This window comes from Diuraphis noxia, unplaced genomic scaffold (assembly GCF_037042655.1).
Source record: "Diuraphis noxia isolate RWA-SAM2 unplaced genomic scaffold, SU_Dnox_SAM2 contig0004, whole genome shotgun sequence".
In the NCBI taxonomy this organism is placed as follows: domain Eukaryota; kingdom Metazoa; phylum Arthropoda; class Insecta; order Hemiptera; family Aphididae; genus Diuraphis; species Diuraphis noxia.
The window spans coordinates 47701316-47726820 of NW_028301714.1; the positions used below are offsets into that span (position 1 = coordinate 47701316).

A 25505-nucleotide genomic window follows, 5' to 3' on the forward strand; every position below is an offset into this window, starting at 1 on the left:
CTTTTAAACTTTATAAGCAACTTGTAACTAAAAAATATAATTTTATCATGATTTAATTATCCTTCTTTTGTATTTCTTGAGAATACATAGTGCAGTCTTCATAGTGTATTCCAAGACTATAAATTTTTACCCAAATTTATTTTTTGATCCTTAAAAATCATTTGCTGCAGGCACTATTACTCACTTTCCATTTTTATTTTCAAAATATATCTCTAGTTTGTTTTTGTGGTCACAATTTTCCAACTTTTTAAATCATGTTCAACTAAAAAACATAACTTTCATAATTTAATTATCATTCTTTTTTTTTTCACGAGAATACATTTTGCAGTCTTCATTGTGTATTCAATGTCCATAATTTTTTCCTCATTTCTTTTTTGATCCTTAAAAATCATTTGCCTGCGGGCTCCAATACCCCCTTTCCATTTTTATTTTCAAAATATAGCTCTAGTTTATTTTTGTGGTCACAATTTTTAAACTTTATCAGCCACTTGCCACTAAAAAACATAATTTTATCCTAATATAATTACCTTTCATTTATTTTTCTTGAGAATACAATGTGCATTCTTCATTGTGTATTCAAAGACCATAAATTTTTCCTAATTCCTTTTTTGATCCTTAAAAATCTTTTGTCTGCGGGCTCAAATACCCCCATTATATTTTTATTATCAAAATATAGCTTTATTTTATTTTTGTGTAGACAACTTTTAAACTTTATAAGCCACTTGCCATTAAAAAAATTTTTTGTGGTTTTAATTTACAAACTTTTTAAACCATGTTTAACTAAAAACATAATTTTAGCATGATTAAATTATCCTTCTTTTGTGTTTCTTGAGAAAAAATATTGCAGTATTTATAGTGTATTCTAAGACTATAATTTTTACCCAAATTTATTTTTTGATCCTTAAAAATCATTTGCCTGCGGGCTCCAATACCCCCTTTCCATTTTTATTTTCAAAATATAGCTTTACTTTATTTTTGTGTAGACAACTTTTAGACTTTATTAACCACTTGCCACTATAAAACATAATTTAATTATCCTTCATTTATTTTTCTTGAGAATACAATGTGCATTCTTCATTGTGTATTCCAAGACTATAAATTTTTCCAAATTTCTTTTTTGATCTTTAAAAATCATTTTCCTGCGGGTGCTAAAACACTCTTTCCATTTTTATTTTCAAAATATAGCTCTATTTTTTTTTTTTTGTGGTCACAATTTTCAAACTTTTTTAACCATGTTCAAATACATAAGGATAATTAAATCATGTTTTTTAGTGGCAAGTGGCTTATAAAGTTTAAAAATTGTGTCCACAAAAATAAACAAGAGCTTTATTTTTTTATAAATTTTTAAACTTTATTGCCACTTACCACTAAAAACATAATTTTATCATGATTGAATTATCCTTCTTTTGTTTTTCTTGAGAATACATAGTGCTGTCTTCATAGTGTATTCCAAGACTATACATTTTTACCCAAATTTATTTTTTGATCCTTAAAAATCATTTGCTGCGGGCACTATTACTCACTTTCCATTTTTATTTTCAAAATATATCTCTATTTTTTTTTGTGGTCACAATTTACAAACTTTTTTAACCATGTTCAACTAAAAAACATAATTATATCATAATTTAATTATCCTTCATTTATTTTTCTTGAGAATACAAAGTGCATTCTTCATTGTGTATTCAAAGTCCATACTTTTTCCAAATTTCTTTTTTGATCCTTAAAAATCATTTGCCTGCGGGCTCCAATACCCCCTTTCCATTTTTATTTTCAAAATATAGATTTAGTTTGTTTTTGTGGTCACAATTTTCCAACTTTTTAAATCATGTTCAACTAAAAAACATAATTTTCATAATTTAATTATCCTTCTTTTATTTTTCTTGAGAATACGTAGTGCAGTCTTCATAGTGTATTCTAAGACTATAATTTTTTCCAAATTTCTTTTTTGATCCTTAAAAATCATTTGCTTGCGGGCTCAAATACCCCCATTCTATTTTTATTATCTAAATTTAGCTTTATTTTATTTTTGTGTAGACAACTTTTAAACATTATAAGCCACTTGCAACTAAAAAATATAATTTTATCATGATTTAATTATCCTTCATTTATTTTTCTTGAGAATACAAAGTGCATTCTTCATTGTGTATTCAAAGTCCATAATTTTTTCCAAATTTCTTTTTTGATCCTTAAAAATCATTTGCCTGCGGGCTCCAATACCCCCTTTCCATTTTTATTTTCAAAATATAGCTCTATTTTTTTTTTTTTGTGGTCACAATTTTCAAACTTTTTTAACCATGTTCAAATACATAAGGATAATTAAATCATGTTTTTTAGTGGCAAGTGGCTTATAAAGTTTAAAAATTGTGTCCACAAAAATAAACAAGAGCTTTATTTTTTTATAAATTTTTAAACTTTATTGCCACTTACCACTAAAAACATAATTTTATCATGATTGAATTATCCTTCTTTTGTTTTTCTTGAGAATACATAGTGCTGTCTTCATAGTGTATTCCAAGACTATACATTTTTACCCAAATTTATTTTTTGATCCTTAAAAATCATTTGCTGCGGGCACTATAACTCACTTTCCATTTTTATTTTCAAAATATATCTCTATTTTTTTTTGTGGTCACAATTTACAAACTTTTTTAACCATGTTCAACTAAAAAACATAATTATATCATAATTTAATTATCCTTCATTTATTTTTCTTGAGAATACAAAGTGCATTCTTCATTGTGTATTCAAAGTCCATACTTTTTCCAAATTTCTTTTTTGATCCTTAAAAACCATTTGCCTGCGGGCTCCAATACCCCCTTTCCATTTTTATTTTCAAAATATAGATTTAGTTTGTTTTTGTGGTCACAATTTTCCAACTTTTTAAATCATGTTCAACTAAAAAACATAATTTTCATAATTTAATTATCCTTCTTTTATTTTTCTTGAGAATACGTAGTGCAGTCTTCATAGTGTATTCTAAGACTATAATTTTTTCCAAATTTCTTTTTTGATCCTTAAAAATCATTTGCTTGCGGGCTCAAATACCCCCATTCTATTTTTATTATCTAAATTTAGCTTTATTTTATTTTTGTGTAGACAACTTTTAAACATTATAAGCCACTTGCAACTAAAAAATATAATTTTATCATGATTTAATTATCCTTCATTTATTTTTCTTGAGAATACAAAGTGCATTCATCATTGTGTATTCAAAGTCCATAATTTTTTCCAAATTTCTTTTTTGATCCTTAAAAATCATTTGCCTGCGGGCTCCAATACCCCCTTTCCATTTTTATTTTCAAAATATAGATTTATTTTATTTTTGTGTAGACAACTTTTAAACTTTATAAGCCACTTGCCATTAAAAAATTTTTTTGTGGTTTTAATTTACAAACTTTTTAAACCATGTTTAACTAAAAACATAATTTTAGCATGATTAAATTATCCTTCTTTTGTGTTTCTTGAGAATAAATATTGCAGTATTTATAGTGTATTCTAAGACTATAATTTTTACCCAAATTTATTTTTTGATCCTTAAAAATCATTTGCCTGCGGGCTCCAATACCCCCTTTCCATTTTTATTTTCAAAATATAGCTTTACTTTATTTTTGTGTAGACAACTTTTAGACTTTATTAACCACTTGCCACTATAAAACATAATTTAATTATCCTTCATTTATTTTTCTTGAGAATACAATGTGCATTCTTCATTGTGTATTCCAAGACTATAAATTTTTCCAAATTTCTTTTTTGATCTTTAAAAATCATTTTCCTGCGGGTGCTAAAACACTCTTTCCATTTTTATTTTCAAAATATAGCTCTATTTTTTTTTTTTGTGGTCACAATTTTCAAACTTTTTTAACCATGTTCAAATACATAAGGATAATTAAATCATGATAAAATCATGTTTTTTAGTGGCAAGTGGCTTATAAAGTTTAAAAATTGTGTCCACAAAAATAAACAAGAGCTTTATTTTTTTATAAATTTTTAAACTTTATTGCCACTTACCACTAAAAACATAATTTTATCATGATTGAATTATCCTTCTTTTGTTTTTCTTGAGAATACATAGTGCTGTCTTCATAGTGTATTCCAAGACTATACATTTTTACCCAAATTTATTTTTTGATCCTTAAAAATCATTTGCTGCGGGCACTATTACTCACTTTCCATTTTTATTTTCAAAATATATCTCTATTTTTTTTTGTGGTCACAATTTACAAACTTTTTTAACCATGTTCAACTAAAAAACATAATTATATCATAATTTAATTATCCTTCATTTATTTTTCTTGAGAATACAAAGTGCATTCTTCATTGTGTATTCAAAGTCCATACTTTTTCCAAATTTCTTTTTTGATCCTTAAAAATCATTTGCCTGCGGGCTCCAATACCCCCTTTCCATTTTTATTTTCAAAATATAGATTTAGTTTGTTTTTGTGGTCATAATTTTCCAACTTTTTAAATCATGTTCAACTAAAAAACATAATTTTCATAATTTAATTATCCTTCTTTTATTTTTCTTGAGAATACGTAGTGCAGTCTTCATAGTGTATTCTAAGACTATAATTTTTTCCAAATTTCTTTTTTGATCCTTAAAAATCATTTGCTTGCGGGCTCAAATACCCCCATTCTATTTTTATTATCTAAATTTAGCTTTATTTTATTTTTGTGTAGACAACTTTTAAACATTATAAGCCACTTGCAACTAAAAAATATAATTTTATCATGATTTAATTATCCTTCATTTATTTTTCTTGAGAATACAAAGTGCATTCTTCATTGTGTATTCAAAGTCCATAATTTTTTCCAAATTTCTTTTTTGATCCTTAAAAATCATTTGCCTGCGGGCTCCAATACCCCCTTTCCATTTTTATTTTCAAAATATAGATTTATTTTATTTTTGTGTAGACAACTTTTAAACTTTATAAGCCACTTGCCATTAAAAAATTTTTTTGTGGTTTTAATTTACAAACTTTTTAAACCATGTTTAACTAAAAACATAATTTTAGCATGATTAAATTATCCTTCTTTTGTGTTTCTTGAGAATAAATATTGCAGTATTTATAGTGTATTCTAAGACTATAATTTTTACCCAAATTTATTTTTTGATCCTTAAAAATCATTTGCCTGCGGGCTCCAATACCCCCTTTCCATTTTTATTTTCAAAATATAGCTTTACTTTATTTTTGTGTAGACAACTTTTAGACTTTATTAACCACTTGCCACTATAAAACATAATTTAATTATCCTTCATTTATTTTTCTTGAGAATACAATGTGCATTCTTCATTGTGTATTCCAAGACTATAAATTTTTCCAAATTTCTTTTTTGATCTTTAAAAATCATTTTCCTGCGGGTGCTAAAACACTCTTTCCATTTTTATTTTCAAAATATAGCTCTATTTTTTTTTTTTTGTGGTCACAATTTTCAAACTTTTTTAACCATGTTCAAATACATAAGGATAATTAAATCATGATAAAATCATGTTTTTTAGTGGCAAGTGGCTTATAAAGTTTAAAAATTGTGTCCACAAAAATAAACAAGAGCTTTATTTTTTTATAAATTTTTAAACTTTATTGCCACTTACCACTAAAAACATAATTTTATCATGATTGAATTATCCTTCTTTTGTTTTTCTTGAGAATACATAGTGCTGTCTTCATAGTGTATTCCAAGACTATACATTTTTACCCAAATTTATTTTTTGATCCTTAAAAATCATTTGCTGCGGGCACTATTACTCACTTTCCATTTTTATTTTCAAAATATATCTCTATTTTTTTTTGTGGTCACAATTTACAAACTTTTTTAACCATGTTCAACTAAAAAACATAATTATATCATAATTTAATTATCCTTCATTTATTTTTCTTGAGAATACAAAGTGCATTCTTCATTGTGTATTCAAAGTCCATACTTTTTCCAAATTTCTTTTTTGATCCTTAAAAATCATTTGCCTGCGGGCTCCAATACCCCCTTTCCATTTTTATTTTCAAAATATAGATTTAGTTTGTTTTTGTGGTCACAATTTTCCAACTTTTTAAATCATGTTCAACTAAAAAACATAATTTTCATAATTTAATTATCCTTCTTTTATTTTTCTTGAGAATACGTAGTGCAGTCTTCATAGTGTATTCTAAGACTATAATTTTTTCCAAATTTCTTTTTTGATCCTTAAAAATCATTTGCTTGCGGGCTCAAATACCCCCATTCTATTTTTATTATCTAAATTTAGCTTTATTTTATTTTTGTGTAGACAACTTTTAAACATTATAAGCCACTTGCAACTAAAAAATATAATTTTATCATGATTTAATTATCCTTCATTTATTTTTCTTGAGAATACAAAGTGCATTCTTCATTGTTTATTCAAAGTCCATAATTTTTTCCAAATTTCTTTTTTGATCCTTAAAAATCATTTGCCTGCGGGCTCCAATACCCCCTTTCCATTTTTATTTTCAAAATATAGATTTATTTTATTTTTGTGTAGACAACTTTTAAACTTTATAAGCCACTTGCCATTAAAAAATTTTTTTGTGGTTTTAATTTACAAACTTTTTAAACCATGTTTAACTAAAAACATAATTTTAGCATGATTAAATTATCCTTCTTTTGTGTTTCTTGAGAATAAATATTGCAGTATTTATAGTGTATTCTAAGACTATAATTTTTACCCAAATTTATTTTTTGATCCTTAAAAATCATTTGCCTGCGGGCTCCAATACCCCCTTTCCATTTTTATTTTCAAAATATAGCTTTACTTTATTTTTGTGTAGACAACTTTTAGACTTTATTAACCACTTGCCACTATAAAACATAATTTAATTATCCTTCATTTATTTTTCTTGAGAATACAATGTGCATTCTTCATTGTGTATTCCAAGACTATAAATTTTTCCAAATTTCTTTTTTGATCTTTAAAAATCATTTTCCTGCGGGTGCTAAAACACTCTTTCCATTTTTATTTTCAAAATATAGCTCTATTTTTTTTTTTTTGTGGTCACAATTTTCAAACTTTTTTAACCATGTTCAAATACATAAGGATAATTAAATCATGTTTTTTAGTGGCAAGTGGCTTATAAAGTTTAAAAATTGTGTCCACAAAAATAAACAAGAGCTTTATTTTTTTATAAATTTTTAAACTTTATTGCCACTTACCACTAAAAACATAATTTTATCATGATTGAATTATCCTTCTTTTGTTTTTCTTGAGAATACATAGTGCTGTCTTCATAGTGTATTCCAAGACTATACATTTTTACCCAAATTTATTTTTTGATCCTTAAAAATCATTTGCTGCGGGCACTATTACTCACTTTCCATTTTTATTTTCAAAATATATCTCTATTTTTTTTTGTGGTCACAATTTACAAACTTTTTTAACCATGTTCAACTAAAAAACATAATTATATCATAATTTAATTATCCTTCATTTATTTTTCTTGAGAATACAAAGTGCATTCTTCATTGTGTATTCAAAGTCCATACTTTTTCCAAATTTCTTTTTTGATCCTTAAAAATCATTTGCCTGCGGGCTCCAATACCCCCTTTCCATTTTTATTTTCAAAATATAGATTTAGTTTGTTTTTGTGGTCACAATTTTCCAACTTTTTAAATCATGTTCAACTAAAAAACATAATTTTCATAATTTAATTATCCTTCTTTTATTTTTCTTGAGAATACGTAGTGCAGTCTTCATAGTGTATTCTAAGACTATAATTTTTTCCAAATTTCTTTTTTGATCCTTAAAAATCATTTGCTTGCGGGCTCAAATACCCCCATTCTATTTTTATTATCTAAATTTAGCTTTATTTTATTTTTGTGTAGACAACTTTTAAACATTATAAGCCACTTGCAACTAAAAAATATAATTTTATCATGATTTAATTATCCTTCATTTATTTTTCTTGAGAATACAAAGTGCATTCTTCATTGTGTATTCAAAGTCCATAATTTTTTCCAAATTTCTTTTTTGATCCTTAAAAATCATTTGCCTGCGGGCTCCAATACCCCCTTTCCATTTTTATTTTCAAAATATAGCTCTATTTTTTTTTTTTTGTGGTCACAATTTTCAAACTTTTTTAACCATGTTCAAATACATAAGGATAATTAAATCATGTTTTTTAGTGGCAAGTGGCTTATAAAGTTTAAAAATTGTGTCCACAAAAATAAACAAGAGCTTTATTTTTTTATAAATTTTTAAACTTTATTGCCACTTACCACTAAAAACATAATTTTATCATGATTGAATTATCCTTCTTTTGTTTTTCTTGAGAATACATAGTGCTGTCTTCATAGTGTATTCCAAGACTATACATTTTTACCCAAATTTATTTTTTGATCCTTAAAAATCATTTGCTGCGGGCACTATTACTCACTTTCCATTTTTATTTTCAAAATATATCTCTATTTTTTTTTGTGGTCACAATTTACAAACTTTTTTAACCATGTTCAACTAAAAAACATAATTATATCATAATTTAATTATCCTTCATTTATTTTTCTTGAGAATACAAAGTGCATTCTTCATTGTGTATTCAAAGTCCATACTTTTTCCAAATTTCTTTTTTGATCCTTAAAAATCATTTGCCTGCGGGCTCCAATACCCCCTTTCCATTTTTATTTTCAAAATATAGATTTAGTTTGTTTTTGTGGTCACAATTTTCCAACTTTTTAAATCATGTTCAACTAAAAAACATAATTTTCATAATTTAATTATCCTTCTTTTATTTTTCTTGAGAATACGTAGTGCAGTCTTCATAGTGTATTCTAAGACTATAATTTTTTCCAAATTTCTTTTTTGATCCTTAAAAATCATTTGCTTGCGGGCTCAAATACCCCCATTCTATTTTTATTATCTAAATTTAGCTTTATTTTATTTTTGTGTAGACAACTTTTAAACATTATAAGCCACTTGCAACTAAAAAATATAATTTTATCATGATTTAATTATCCTTCATTTATTTTTCTTGAGAATACAAAGTGCATTCTTCATTGTGTATTCAAAGTCCATAATTTTTTCCAAATTTCTTTTTTGATCCTTAAAAATCATTTGCCTGCGGGCTCCAATACCCCCTTTCCATTTTTATTTTCAAAATATAGATTTATTTTATTTTTGTGTAGACAACTTTTAAACTTTATAAGCCACTTGCCATTAAAAAATTTTTTTGTGGTTTTAATTTACAAACTTTTTAAACCATGTTTAACTAAAAACATAATTTTAGCATGATTAAATTATCCTTCTTTTGTGTTTCTTGAGAATAAATATTGCAGTATTTATAGTGTATTCTAAGACTATAATTTTTACCCAAATTTATTTTTTGATCCTTAAAAATCATTTGCCTGCGGGCTCCAATACCCCCTTTCCATTTTTATTTTCAAAATATAGCTTTACTTTATTTTTGTGTAGACAACTTTTAGACTTTATTAACCACTTGCCACTATAAAACATAATTTAATTATCCTTCATTTATTTTTCTTGAGAATACAATGTGCATTCTTCATTGTGTATTCCAAGACTATAAATTTTTCCAAATTTCTTTTTTGATCTTTAAAAATCATTTTCCTGCGGGTGCTAAAACACTCTTTCCATTTTTATTTTCAAAATATAGCTCTATTTTTTTTTTTTTGTGGTCACAATTTTCAAACTTTTTTAACCATGTTCAAATACATAAGGATAATTAAATCATGTTTTTTAGTGGCAAGTGGCTTATAAAGTTTAAAAATTGTGTCCACAAAAATAAACAAGAGCTTTATTTTTTTATAAATTTTTAAACTTTATTGCCACTTACCACTAAAAACATAATTTTATCATGATTGAATTATCCTTCTTTTGTTTTTCTTGAGAATACATAGTGCTGTCTTCATAGTGTATTCCAAGACTATACATTTTTACCCAAATTTATTTTTTGATCCTTAAAAATCATTTGCCTGCGGGCTCCAATACCCCCTTTCCATTTTTATTTTCAAAATATAGATTTAGTTTGTTTTTGTGGTCATAATTTTCCAACTTTTTAAATCATGTTCAACTAAAAAACATAATTTTCATAATTTAATTATCCTTCTTTTATTTTTCTTGAGAATACGTAGTGCAGTCTTCATAGTGTATTCTAAGACTATAATTTTTTCCAAATTTCTTTTTTGATCCTTAAAAATCATTTGCTTGCGGGCTCAAATACCCCCATTCTATTTTTATTATCTAAATTTAGCTTTATTTTATTTTTGTGTAGACAACTTTTAAACATTATAAGCCACTTGCAACTAAAAAATATAATTTTATCATGATTTAATTATCCTTCATTTATTTTTCTTGAGAATACAAAGTGCATTCTTCATTGTGTATTCAAAGTCCATAATTTTTTCCAAATTTCTTTTTTGATCCTTAAAAATCATTTGCCTGCGGGCTCCAATACCCCCTTTCCATTTTTATTTTCAAAATATAGATTTATTTTATTTTTGTGTAGACAACTTTTAAACTTTATAAGCCACTTGCCATTAAAAAATTTTTTTGTGGTTTTAATTTACAAACTTTTTAAACCATGTTTAACTAAAAACATAATTTTAGCATGATTAAATTATCCTTCTTTTGTGTTTCTTGAGAATAAATATTGCAGTATTTATAGTGTATTCTAAGACTATAATTTTTACCCAAATTTATTTTTTGATCCTTAAAAATCATTTGCCTGCGGGCTCCAATACCCCCTTTCCATTTTTATTTTCAAAATATAGCTTTACTTTATTTTTGTGTAGACAACTTTTAGACTTTATTAACCACTTGCCACTATAAAACATAATTTAATTATCCTTCATTTATTTTTCTTGAGAATACAATGTGCATTCTTCATTGTGTATTCCAAGACTATAAATTTTTCCAAATTTCTTTTTTGATCTTTAAAAATCATTTTCCTGCGGGTGCTAAAACACTCTTTCCATTTTTATTTTCAAAATATAGCTCTATTTTTTTTTTTTTGTGGTCACAATTTTCAAACTTTTTTAACCATGTTCAAATACATAAGGATAATTAAATCATGTTTTTTAGTGGCAAGTGGCTTATAAAGTTTAAAAATTGTGTCCACAAAAATAAACAAGAGCTTTATTTTTTTATAAATTTTTAAACTTTATTGCCACTTACCACTAAAAACATAATTTTATCATGATTGAATTATCCTTCTTTTGTTTTTCTTGAGAATACATAGTGCTGTCTTCATAGTGTATTCCAAGACTATACATTTTTACCCAAATTTATTTTTTGATCCTTAAAAATCATTTGCTGCGGGCACTATTACTCACTTTCCATTTTTATTTTCAAAATATATCTCTATTTTTTTTTGTGGTCACAATTTACAAACTTTTTTAACCATGTTCAACTAAAAAACATAATTATATCATAATTTAATTATCCTTCATTTATTTTTCTTGAGAATACAAAGTGCATTCTTCATTGTGTATTCAAAGTCCATACTTTTTCCAAATTTCTTTTTTGATCCTTAAAAATCATTTGCCTGCGGGCTCCAATACCCCCTTTCCATTTTTATTTTCAAAATATAGATTTAGTTTGTTTTTGTGGTCACAATTTTCCAACTTTTTAAATCATGTTCAACTAAAAAACATAATTTTCATAATTTAATTATCCTTCTTTTATTTTTCTTGAGAATACGTAGTGCAGTCTTCATAGTGTATTCTAAGACTATAATTTTTTCCAAATTTCTTTTTTGATCCTTAAAAATCATTTGCTTGCGGGCTCAAATACCCCCATTCTATTTTTATTATCTAAATTTAGCTTTATTTTATTTTTGTGTAGACAACTTTTAAACATTATAAGCCACTTGCAACTAAAAAATATAATTTTATCATGATTTAATTATCCTTCATTTATTTTTCTTGAGAATACAAAGTGCATTCTTCATTGTGTATTCAAAGTCCATAATTTTTTCCAAATTTCTTTTTTGATCCTTAAAAATCATTTGCCTGCGGGCTCCAATACCCCCTTTCCATTTTTATTTTCAAAATATAGATTTAGTTTATTTTTGTGTACACAATTTTTAAACTTTATTAGCCACTTGTCACTAAAAAACATAATTTAATTATACTTCTTTTGTGTTTCATGAGAATACAAAGTGCATTCTTCATTGTGTATTCAAAGTCCATAATTTTTTCCAAATTTCTTTTTTGATCCTTAAAAATCATTTGCCTGCGGGTGCCAATCCCCCTATCCATTTTTATTTTCAAAATATAGCTCTAGTTTATTTTTGTGGTCACAATTTACAAACTTTTTAAACCATGTTCAACTAAAAACATAATTTTATCATAATATAATTATCCATCATTTATTTTTCTTGAGAATACAAAGTGCATTCCTAATTGTGTATTCAAAGTCCATAATTTTTTCCAAATTTCTTTTTTGATCCTTAAAAATCATTTGCCTGCGGGCTCCAATACCCCCTTTCCATTTTTATTTTCAAAATATAGATTTAGTTTATTTTTGTGGACACAATTTTCAAACTTTTTTAACCATGTTCAAATACATAAAGATAATTAAATTATGATAAAATTATGTTTTTTAGTGGCCAGTGGCTTATAAAGTTTAAAAATTGTGTCCACAAAAATAAACAAGAGCTATATTTTGAAAATAAAAAATTGAAAGGGGGTATTGGCGCCCACAAGTAAATGATTTTTAAGGATCAAAAAAGAAATTTGGAAAAAATTATAGTCTTAGAATACACACTGACGACCGCACTATATATTCTTAAGAAAAATAAATTAAGGATAATTAGATCATGATAAAATTATATTTTTAGTTGAACATGGTTTAAAAAGTTTGTAAATTGTAACCACAAAAAAATACTAGAGCTATATTTTGAAAATAAAAATGGAAATTTGGAAAAAATTATAAAATCTTATTGTACTATTATAGGTTATCATAATGTCAGATTCCAATTACGCTGCTTGTTTATGTGGTAAAAAGCGATTAAGGTTAAATGAAACAAACTGGAAAAATCATTTGACTTTTTGTAAAGTCTCAAAATTAAAAAAAAAAACAATATTGTTGTCGATGTACATAATTTTTTTTTTACAGTTTTAGGTTCTGAACGATGTGATGTATGTATTGACTTTACCAGTGGCGCCGAAGTCTTAAAAATCTAGTAGGGCGAAAAATATTTCAAGAGGCCCAACATCTTAATATCGGGAAAAATGGCATACCGTGGAGAGAAAAATGGTCAATATGAAGCTCCCTATCTCTTAAATTTTCAAAATATGTCGGGCTATGGCCCGACCTTAATATAGGGTTCGGCGCCACTGGACTTTACAATGATGTGTGTTTTTTTTTGTGTCTGTGTACAGCATAACTAGTCGAAATAATACATCAATTTCAAACAATGAGGGTTGTTTCCGATGGAAAATTGAATATCCTTGGTGCATTATAGAGGTTAAAATTAAACATTTTCCAACAGTTTTCAAAAAAATCGAGAAAAACAAATAAAAAAGTGCCAGAAAAACGGGAATTTTTACGCAAAACCAGTTTTCGACCAAATCGATTTTTTATATGGTTGTTTTTCAAAAACTAATCACTGTAAATACTTGAAATTTTCACCAAATGTTTATGTTAGTGTTATCTATATACAGATTAATTTTTAAAATGTTTTGACTTTTTTTGAGTTATTTATAGACCACTGAAATTTTCGTAGTTTATGATAATTTTTTTATGAAGTGTCGGTAAAAAAATTTTGAATGACCAAAAATTCTTGAAAATTTAATACAAAGTTCCTTATGAGTTTTTCTTATTGTAGCGAAAAAAAATTAAAAATCTTTAGTCACAATTTTGTTTATAACTTTATAAGCGTTTATACAAATTTTTACGAAATCTGTCGAAAACGCGAAAATTTGCAAGTAATTTTGAAGTTGAAAAATCACAAAATTTTTTGTGTTTATAACTAAGAATTAAAAATACAACACTAAGTTTTCCATAAGTTTTCCTTCAGGTAGTTATGGAGAAAACTCGAAGCATCATTATAGGAAAAATTTTAAGTGCGTTTGAATTTTAAATTTTTACGAAATAGCGTAACGATAACGTTTTATCCTCAAACCAGGTATATGTATATCTATGATATAATATAACTATATAAGGTATTATGAATTATGATAACTTCATGCAATGTTTTTGGAAAAATTGATTAACCATGCCTTATTGTCTTATGCAAAATGCGTCCTAATTGAAAAATAAAATATTTGTTTCAAAATAGAATATATGACAATATTTTATATAATACCTATATTCTAGACTGACAAATCATCTCCGTTCAGAATAGTTTTTCGTATACAATGATACCTATCACCCTTGTCAGAGGTCCGCCCCCCCCCCTAATATACAGCAGAGCGGTACCCACTTATCTGCTTTTTTTATTTATATATTTTTTTTCAAAACCGATTCACAACTAGTTCAAAAATGTAATTTACTAAATTAAATTAGTATTACATTAAATATAATAGGAATACAATTTAGCGACATTTTATCAGTAGGTACTAGGCATAACAAAAGTATAAGAGTTAGGTCACCTAAAATTATTTGAGCAACACCAATTTTTTTTTTGGGTACACTCCACTGATTATATAATATGTGTATATATATATCATTAGGTATATGAGTAGTATTTTAAAAATGTAATTAAAAATATTACATCGTCTGACACCTGACATAGCGTCTCTGCTCAGAATTGTTTTCGTAAGCCATTACACTGACCTAACTGTCCACTCAATGATGAGTATATACCACATAATATACTCATATAGTCATATACGTCATACAGTCATTCACACAACACCAGTAGAGCGGTTGGAGGTTACTACCAACTTGTTTATTGTTGAGAAATTGTATCTAGTACAATAAATATCTAATTATTGTTGAGTTGAAAATAATGGTGCCATGGTGGAATCAAAAAATCAATACCTATACATAAAACGTTATTATTATTTTTCATTCAAGACTTAAATAACTTTAAGAGGACATCACTCGTCCACTCGCATGTGTTGTCTTCGTCTTACAAGTGCGCAATTCAGCAAATTTTACGCTCAGCAGTTCCAATTTAGCTCCATTAGTTTAAAATTTAGAATAAATTGACCTCTTATAAAAATTAAAGGTCACATTACCATCTAGCTAGGTTATCACAAAAACTTTTTATTATATTTTAATTTTGATGCGAGTTATGAGTATTTTTAAAATTGAAATTGTTATATATCTTAAGAATTATTTGTTTGTTCTAATGTTAAAAATATTAACTAAGTGAAGTTCCTTTTCGTGAGAAATAATAATTTATAATATATGAGGACGCCACACCCGCATGTGTTGTCTCCGTCGTACAAGTGCGTAGCATAGCGAATTTTACGCTCAGCAGATAACGTTTATCTCCTTCAATTTAAAATTTAGAGTGAATTGACCTATCATAAAAATTAAAGGCAAGATTATTGCAGAGAGCATCTCATAGGCTTTTTATTATTTAAAATTGTAAATTATTTTTATATCTAAAAATACTCATAACTCGGTTTAAAATTAAAATACAATAAAAAGCCCATGAGATGCCATAGGTAATAATCATTAATCTTGCCTTTAATTTTTATGATAAGTCAATTCACTCTAAATTTTAAATTGAAGGAGATAAACGAGATTTGCTGAGCGTAAAATTTGTTATGCTACGCACTTGTACGACGGAGAAAACACATGACGAAGGTGTAGCGTCCTCTTAAATCTTATTAAAGGTGTATCTGTTTTCGGCGGAAAAGACTATATTGAGAGTTTATAAGCTATTCTATTTCCAAAGCTCTTTGGTAGGTTGGAGATGCTGCCGTTTACGTGGGAAAACTTTGAAAAAAATCTGTGCTGTGATAAAACACAACAAGATAAGCGAATCAACTGAAAAATGATAAGAGTGAGACTACGTATACACCCTACGTTCTTCTTCGTTGGAAATGATGGGAGGATGGGACTTCGATATAATTATTGATTATAATATAATATAGATCGCATATAGTTATTTAAACTGATACCTAATTTTAATATCTGGTTACTATATTTTTAACTCGCGTTGGTTTATCTGGAGTTATAATAGATTCAAAAACTACGAGTTCTTTATCAATAAAAAATTTAAAAATGTTTGACCAATACCTTGAAATTAAATTTGTAGACTTGTAGTTATTTTTTCAATCGCTATACCTAGGTTCGATATAAAAAAAAAAGTCCCCGGTATGAAATTCTCACGGGAAAAAGTCTCCAAATAATATTTGATTTAAATTCAATATTTTATCATATAGGTATATTGGCACATAGGGCATATATGTTACTTATTTTATTGAAAATAATTAAAACTAAATTAAATAGGTACCTTTCTAGGATTAAAAATTATTCTCACATATTCATGAAAGAACATAAAAAAAAAAAATATTATTGTCATAGTTATCTAGATATTTTCCTTCAATTTGATTTGCATGGTGGTACTATATTGGTACGTCACTCCTTATAGGTAAATCAAATTATTCTAGACTACAATACTATATCACAAGAATATAAAACATTGATAAATAATAGAGTACATTATTAAGCTGATTTTCTATATTTGTTGGATCCACAGATCTGCTTTAAAGTGGCCTGTTTGTTTTTAATGTATGAATGGAACTCTTGAAATCTTTTTCTCGTTGTTATCAGAATGGCTTTTAATACTGAGGCAGTGAGGCTCCCAACAATCTATAAATTATGGGTTTTAGTGTTTTACAATATACATCAAATATTATGTATATATGTATGATAGTGAATTTTTGAGATATGTGATCAATAAATCCTTCAAGTTAACTTTTCTTAGAGCTAGATATTTTTAGGTTCTTTGGGGACAACGGGATACTTAACTTGAAAGCAAGATGCACGGTCACATTAGTCATATTGATCTGTTTAACATTCAATAATGAATTATATTGTATATATTTAAACTTCCTACAAATTTATTCCAGCTCATTTGTCTACTTTTGTGATTATTTAAAACTTATACTGGAATCTTCCACTTAATACCTAATAGTATGTAGCATGAAAATCCATTAGCAAACCTGAATATTAACCAAGCATGACCAAATTGAATACCTAATACATTGTATTATTCACTTTTGCTTAAAATTTTCGAAAATTCTACTAAAATACCTATTGGATTAATAGGTTAATGCAAACAAACCACAGTAGATAATTCAAATTAGAAATGACCAATGAAATGAATTCTAACCATCATTTATAATACAAGTTGCTGATACTGAGAACTAGACATTAATTTGAAAATCCGAGACCCTAACCACTTTTTGGATATTTTTATATTAATAACTAAATTCTAAAGTTCCCTTAACTAAACAAAAAAAGTTACAAAGAATATTTCAATTTGCTATATGACATTTTAAAACCAATGTTAAGTTTAGAAGCAAAATCTTCATCATAATGTTAAATACATATAAGCATTTATTTATGATTTTATGATACTATTATGTTAAAATTTAAGTGGATTAACAGATATTTAATAAAATAGCTCTGAAAGGATTGAAATACAACAAAATACAAGTCATGTTCATGTGCTTGAAAATAATTTTAAATTTTAATTTCATAAAAGCTATATTGTTCAATTATAATAATTATAATAATTCAAAATAAAAAAGCAGTGTTTTTTAGTATGAAGGAAATGTATCATGGAATGAAAAAGCATTAAGTATAAAAAAATAATGGATTAATATACAGAACTTTTTTTTAAATAAAAAGTAACAAAAATGACATTTTAAAGCTAAATGTTTATAAAAAGTCTAGTTTTCATCAACTTCTTGTTCCTGTTCTTCATCAAATTCAGCTTCCTCATCAGCGGTAGCTTCTTGATATTGTTGGTATTCAGATACTAAATCATTCATGTTAGATTCGGCTTCAGTGAATTCCATCTCATCCATACCTTCACCAGTGTACCAATGCAAGAAAGCCTTACGTCTGAACATAGCAGTGAACTGTTCACTGATTCTCTTGAACAACTCTTGGATAGCTGTTGAGTTACCAATGAATGTAGCAGACATTTTAAGACCTCTTGGAGGAATATCACACACTGCAGTTTTAACATTGTTAGGAATCCATTCAACGAAGTAGCTCGAATTTTTGTTTTGGATGTTTAACATTTGTTCATCGACCTCCTTCATGGACATACGGCCACGGAATACAGCCGCTACTGTTAGATAACGTCCATGTCTTGGGTCACATGCTGCCATCATGTTTTTGGCGTCAAACATTTGTTGGGTAAGTTCGGGTACGGTTAGTGCTCTATATTGTTGACTTCCACGAGATGTAAGAGGTGCAAAACCAGGCATGAAGAAATGTAACCTGGGGAAAGGAACCATGTTGACAGCGAGTTTACGGAGATCAGCGTTCAATTGACCAGGGAACCTGAGACAAGTGGTCACTCCAGACATGGTCAAAGAGACCAAGTGGTTTAAGTCACCATATGTTGGTGTTGTAAGTTTTAATGTACGGAAGCAAATGTCGTACAACGCTTCGTTGTCAATACAATAGGTTTCATCAGTATTTTCAACCAATTGGTGAACTGAAAGGGTAGCATTGTAGGGTTCTACAACAGTGTCTGATACTTTTGGAGAGGGTACAACAGAATACGTGTTCATAATTCTGTCTGGGTATTCTTCACGGATTTTGGAGATCAATAAGGTTCCCATACCAGAACCAGTACCACCACCTAAGGAATGTGTCAATTGGAAACCTTGGAGGCAATCACAGCTCTCAGCTTCTTTCCTAAAAGAAAAAAAAACAATTACTATCTAGAAACTCAATACCATAATTTTTTAATTTATTATCTGACGTAAAACCATAAAATATAAAATTAATCATATATTATGATTGCATTTAATACTGGGTCATTACAATTAAAAATCATCAATAAAATTTCTAATATCATGGTTATAAATTAAGTATAAATAGATGTATAAAAACATTGTTTTAATTGTTTAAAATGAATATTAAAAATATTTTTTTTTAAATAAATTGAATCTCAATCAGTATAATTGCCAAGTAAAATCGTATGTTGTCAAAATAATAGATTATATAAATAATATGCTAGTAATTAAAAAATTACCTGACAACATCTAATACTGAATCTACAAGCTCAGCACCCTCTGTGTAATGACCTTTAGCCCAATTGTTTCCAGCACCTGATTGTCCAAAGACAAAGTTGTCTGGTCTGAAAATTTGACCGAATGGTCCAGATCGGACGGAGTCCATGGTACCAGGTTCCAAATCAACCAAAATGGCACGAGGTACATACTTTCCACCTAAATTTTAAATTATTTATTAGTTAATAAATTATTTTAATTTGAAATACAACATAAAATAATACATTACCTGATGCTTCATTGTAGTATACATTAATACGTTCCAATTGAAGATCAGAATCTCCATGGTAGGCTCCAGTTGGGTCAATGCCGTGTTCATCAGAAATAATTTCCCAGAACTGAAAAATATATTAAATATAAAATACATGTTGAAGGGCAATATATAAAGGTTTTGTCTTAGATAATATAAAAAAAGGTTAAGATTTTAAGATAATTATAATCAAAAATTATATCAGATTATTTTAAGATCTTTGTTATATATATGTTCAAAATAATTATATTTTTTTTCATTCATACTTTTATTAATTGGGTTAAGGAAATAAAACATCTTTTAGTAACAATACATACAAATGTACCTATAATTATTTTGTTACGGTTGACTTATGATGCATAAAATATAAAAAACCAGTCAAAAGTTAAATCATATGGTAACCTATATGGCTATACCTACTACCTTTACAAAGAAAAATGTCAAAAAATATACATTAGAATGGCACATAAACAGACTGCCTTGAACTAAAGGTAATTTGAATATTTTATTTATTTTTTGGGGCATACAAATCATTAACAAAAGTGGAATCTACTTAATAAGTACCAATTAAATTAAATTGTCCAACATGAAACTAGTAAAAATGCATAACAAAATTAATGTTATCAGCAGAAAGTTAAGGCATTTTCAAAATTAAAATTGTTATTCATAACCAAAAACACATTTTTAATTTATTTTAAGATAAACTATATTTAATGGCAAACATTAAGAAATCAATGAAAATAATAAAGAAAATGTAGGCGATTCACACACGGTTACGATTTTCTCACAGATCGAATCATCTCTAGACATGCATCCTTTGTTTACACTTTTCACTAACACTGTTTGACTTTCAAACCTGGCCACGCTAAGGTTTAAAAACCGATTTAAATAAAACCGAGCATATATGGTAACGGACGTAAGGAGTAACGCTGAGTACGAAAAATGAAATATTAATTTCGTTAACCGAACAGTAATCGAAGATACTAGTTAAGAAAACGTATAGGAAAAAACACCGGTTGAAGATACTGCGATCTTGACCCGACCGCCATGTTTGAGCCAGTAATCAGACCGAACGCTGCGTCGTTTATTATAATTTTTATAATATTTACCTTGGCTCCAATTTGGTTACCGCATTGACCGGCTTGAATGTGTACGATCTCCCTCATGTTTAAAGTATAAAGTATAAAAAATTAAAAAATTAAAAATGCTTGAACGAGAAGCTTGAGATAGTTGAGGTACAGTAAGGCGACCGTCTCAAACGCTACAGAGAAATAAAATGGCTACGGCGCGGGTTTTGTCGGTTTTGTGGCGTTGGCGATGCACCAGCAACCCCGCTCCAGCCGACGCCCTAGCAGCGTTCCGATTGGCTGATTGCTACAGTGGTGCCAACATAAGCACGCCAAAATAACGATTTTTTCTCGTTATTTCCTTTGATTTTTTCCATCTACCCTCCGCACGGCGAATTGTCGTTTTTGAATTTGAATAACCCAATCGTTAATCGCGTGCCGCTCGCCGTTTTGGGCGTCGGCCAACGCACCGCCGCCGCGCAGTGCGCTCGCCGCTCCGCATTCAAAACGATTGTTTACGACGATGTCTGCCCCGATGCCGCCGTCTGCTTCCCCACTTCCCAGTTCTCCCTACGCACTATCCTTTAACGGAAATAATATAGAAAAAACGTATTCGATCGTTAAAAGTGCTAACAAAACTGTTCTCTCTCACTCTCTCTCGCTCTATCTCTATCTCTATCGCTCCACTCACGACTCTTTACTCTTTAGTCTGCTGATTTTTTCAAAGAAAAATATAATTCTAGCACGGTATTATTTTGGAATTTAATTCTGCTGTTTAGATTAGTTATGAATATATTATGATGACCTGATATTATTGTCGTGTTTATGTATCTTACCGATATGACTTCAATACATACACGATACACCATTGTTAGATGTAAGCAATTACATTTAACGGTTTACAATACCTATTTCATAAATCAGCCTTAATAAATCCATAAAATTTATTATGCTTACTACTTACGTAGGTAGAAACAGGATACTGATTAAAACAACATTATGATTTAAATACCCTTGTTAGGTAAGTGTGGATATTATAGGAACTGACGGACTAGACATCTTAGTCCGTGTTGGTAACTGCAATATTCTCTTGAATAGATTAATTACCTTATAAATTATTATAATAATATTAGTTATTAATAACAAAAATAATTGTTCAGTATAATATGCTACTATCCTCTTGAAGCTAAGAATCAGTTTAAACTACCTAATACCAATACAGACTACAGTATACAGCTATACTTTATTAATCGGACGATTGAAACTCGGCCCAAGAAAAATAAATGTGCATAAGCAGCTCCTTCTTCCCATATCGAACGTTAGTTCCCTGCACTAAATGTTTTTAAGATCCCTAAACAAAACTTCAAATAAGATACTACCCATTACAATTATAATTGTTACTAAATATTTTAAATACCCATTTCAATTGTACGGGTGTCCCATAATATGGCCGTACGCGATTTCCAGGTAACAACAGTTAACCGATAGCTTAAAATGATAAAATTACTTTAAAAAATAAGTACGAATTATAAAATCAAAATTATTTAAAAAAATTACAAATTTATTTCAGTGTGATGCACTGAGGTGGCCCTATTCAAAAGGTTTATTGTAAACTTTGCCCTGATAGTTTTCAGGTATGAATAACTGATAAAGTAATAAATAACTCAGCTGGAATAAAAAACATATTATCCTAATCTTTTAGCATATTATGTTTACTAATTACTATAATTTATTTACCTTATAATATTTAAAATTTTTGAAAACCATTAAGCATTATCCAGATGAGGATACCACGAGGAAACAATTCTCATTATTCTCGAAAAATTATTTAATTTTAATTATCATATCATTAACAATTATTAAAATTCGTTACAACTGCTGCGTAAAATTATCTATATAAATTTAAATTTCAAAATTAATTGTTTTAAGAGGATGCTAGGTATACATCATACATATATTATACGTGTTATCTCTGTCTTACAAACGTACAACATAATGAAACATTTTTCGTTCACTAGTTTCAATAATGTCTTGTTAATTTTGATATTAGAGTAAATTGATCTATATTATCAGTATTTTAGATAAAATATTATCTGTTGTTAAGCACCGGAGATTTTTAATATTTTTATTTTCTAGCAAGATATGGATAATAATATGTGAATGTGAAATATCAAAAACAAATTATGACTTTCAAGTAATATAATATAATATATATTGCTTTAAATTAAAATATTGAATAAAAATCATCGCTTGGGCCCATTTAATGTTCTTACTTAAAAATTTGATATTAGGTCAATTTACTCTATAATATCAAAACTATAACAGCAACTATTGAAACTATTGAAGGAAAAATTATGTTTTACATTTGTTAAGACGGAGACAACAAATGCATAGGTAACGTCCTCTTATAAGTCGACAGCAATGTATTTAACATAGATTCATTTGTATTTCTCTATTTCTTATTATTTGAGCATGATTTCTTACAATTATTTGTTTTTTTTTTTAAAGTTTTGGAATTTTGTTATTTAAACGATTCATTAATAAATAAATAGATTGTTTATATTAATATAAGTTTCAGTTTATATTTTTATTATTTTGGATATGATGGAATATCTATTTGGGTGCCTAAATTAAGTTAATACTACACTATAATTATTTTTAGATTCAGGCGATTCAGTTGTGTCGTCCTTATTATATTTCATTGGAAAAATAATCAGCTATAGTATACAATAAAAAAGGTAATCTCTGTCCGAGCTTACATTTGTATTTTAATCTGGAGAAAAAAAAATAGAATAATCAATTAATAAAATAATTACGTCCACACCTATTTAAATTATAAATAAATAAAAATGCATTGTTCAAATTACGTTCTTGATTATTTATACTTCTAATATACTTATAGAAATTGCATATAAGCTACACACAATACCTATAGGTACATCATACTTAATTAGTTCATTTTATAATTAAATATTTTTCTATGTCCATATTAGGGCTCCAAATTTTTTATAAACTTTCTCTTGAACATTTACATTATCGTTCATAAATATCCAAGTACCTATATAGTATATACAACTATATTTATCAAACATTCGTCTTGTTTATATTATCTATATTCTATAGACATAATTACATAATACTACCTACGTTATATTTTATAAAAACTTCATTTTGACACAACTGGGTCTTATTTTGGTTATTTCTATACAAATACTTCAAGGTCAAATTGTTATTAATATTCTTATTCACCTTCTTATTTTTTTTTTCGTCTTGAAATTGTTTGAATGAGATGGACAATATTATGTTAGTATAGCTACCTATCATAATATAATATATCTAACATACCTATAGGCTAAAATATTGTAATTATATAAAATAAATAAAAATGTTTATGTCGTATCTGAGTATAAACGTAATTAATACGGTATAAAGATATTTTTTTTACAATAATTATAAAAACTTGCACCTTATTGGTATAGGTGCTGTTTTTTGTCCATAAAATACCAATTAAAAAAAAAAAAATGATCATAAATACTAAAAGTAGTTGATTAAAATCGATATAATAGATGTGGTGGGTATTTTACGTACCTATAAAAATATTTAGAATTTTATTTCAGGGTGAAATTACTACAGAGTTTTACTTAAATATATAACGCCAAAATAGGGTTTTTGTACATTCGATTGTCAACATAATTACATATAGGTACCATATATACGTATATTGTATACTTTTATAATATAATATAGTGTAGTTGATAAGTATTAGACTGCAATAGCCATAACAACGTACCTACCTAAAACTATAAACGCTTTTTTTTTATTACCCCGTTTGTTTCGAGGGTTGCTACTCGTATGATATAATTGTATGAAAAATTCTACAGACATATCATATAATATCTGCTCTTTACAATATAAAACAATCGTCTTTCGCCTCGAATGAAGTAATTTTATTTTGTACGTATACTTAGGTATATCATGCGGATTTGGTTTCAGCTATTTAGACATTTAGTTGTGTGATGAGTTTATTAATTATTATATACCTATACATTATATAGACCTTTTATCTTTAAACTTTTACCAAACACCGTTAAATTATGACTAACGTATAGTTTCTAAATAGATGGGTATTTTACTACTTTTTATATAATGTAACAAGGTGTGTATGCGTTTGTAGACTTTAGGTATTAAGAGTAAAGTCTAAAAAACTAAAGTATATACCTATAAAATACACATTAAACATTTATATACCTAAAGATAAATATTTAAAAACTATAAGTATATTATATAATTATAACTTATGATCTTACATATACCGATTATACCGGTAATACCTTATGCAAGCTCTATAATAATAAGTATAGACTGTATAATTAAACACATATTATTATATTAATATATTATAGCAACATAAGTATCAAATCATGATGAGAGATGACCTCAGGTCAGTATTTTGTGATAGAAAAATTTATCATGAATGTATGAAGCTGACGACTGATGGTCTAACAAATAGTTTTTAAAGTTTAAAAAATATTACTGTTTACTCCTCATATGTAACTTTTAAAGGCTCGACGCTTCGACGTCAAATATTAAAACTTATAAATTATACAAGCCTTAAAATTACTTAATTTAAAAAGCTCACACATAACATTTTATTTTAATGTTAATAAAAATAAAAATATGTAATGATTTTGTTTACTTATTATAATAATATAAACCGTTAAAATATAATTATTTAAATATGTTTATCATAATTTATAATAATAATAATATAATAGTTATTATTATTTATTATCTATAATTTTAAGCACTTCCTCTCGATGCATTATTTGACCTTTATCACATGTAATATATAGGTAATAGTAGCTACTGATCTACGCCTAAACCGTCTAAACATATATAGTAGGTATATCATATTATTTTTAGACATTTTAATTACTTATACATACTAAACCAATTGAATACTGATCATGGTATACAAAATACAACCCAAAAATAAGTGTAGCCCAACC

General features: G+C 27.2%; 1 protein-coding gene across 1 annotated transcript; it reads right to left on the bottom strand.

Moving 5' to 3' along the window:
- Positions 1-17590: 17590 nt before the first annotated feature.
- LOC107170254 (tubulin beta-1 chain) lies at positions 17591-20709 on the bottom strand. Its single transcript, XM_015520329.2, has 4 exons — positions 20539-20709; positions 19409-19517; positions 19143-19338; positions 17591-18802 (listed from the first exon to the last, which is right to left on the bottom strand). The coding sequence occupies exons 1-4, from the start codon at positions 20593-20595 to the stop codon at positions 17821-17823; spliced, it is 1344 nt and encodes a 447-aa protein (XP_015375815.1). The 5' UTR covers positions 20596-20709; the 3' UTR covers positions 17591-17820.
- Between the last annotated feature and the right edge of the window lie 4796 nt (positions 20710-25505).

What these genes read in the sequence shown, in the direction of transcription:
- LOC107170254 (XM_015520329.2), bottom strand. Translation starts at nt 20,595, where the DNA reads ATGAGGGAGATCGTACACATTCAAGCCGGTCAATGCGGTAACCAAATT. An exon ending in GTAACCAAATTGGAGCCAAG is followed by an intron (nt 19,518 to 20,538) that starts GTAAATATTATA and finishes TATATTTTTCAG; the next exon opens with TTCTGGGAAATTATTTCTGA. An exon ending in ATACTACAATGAAGCATCAG is followed by an intron (nt 19,339 to 19,408) that starts GTAATGTATTAT and finishes TTTAAAATTTAG; the next exon opens with GTGGAAAGTATGTACCTCGT.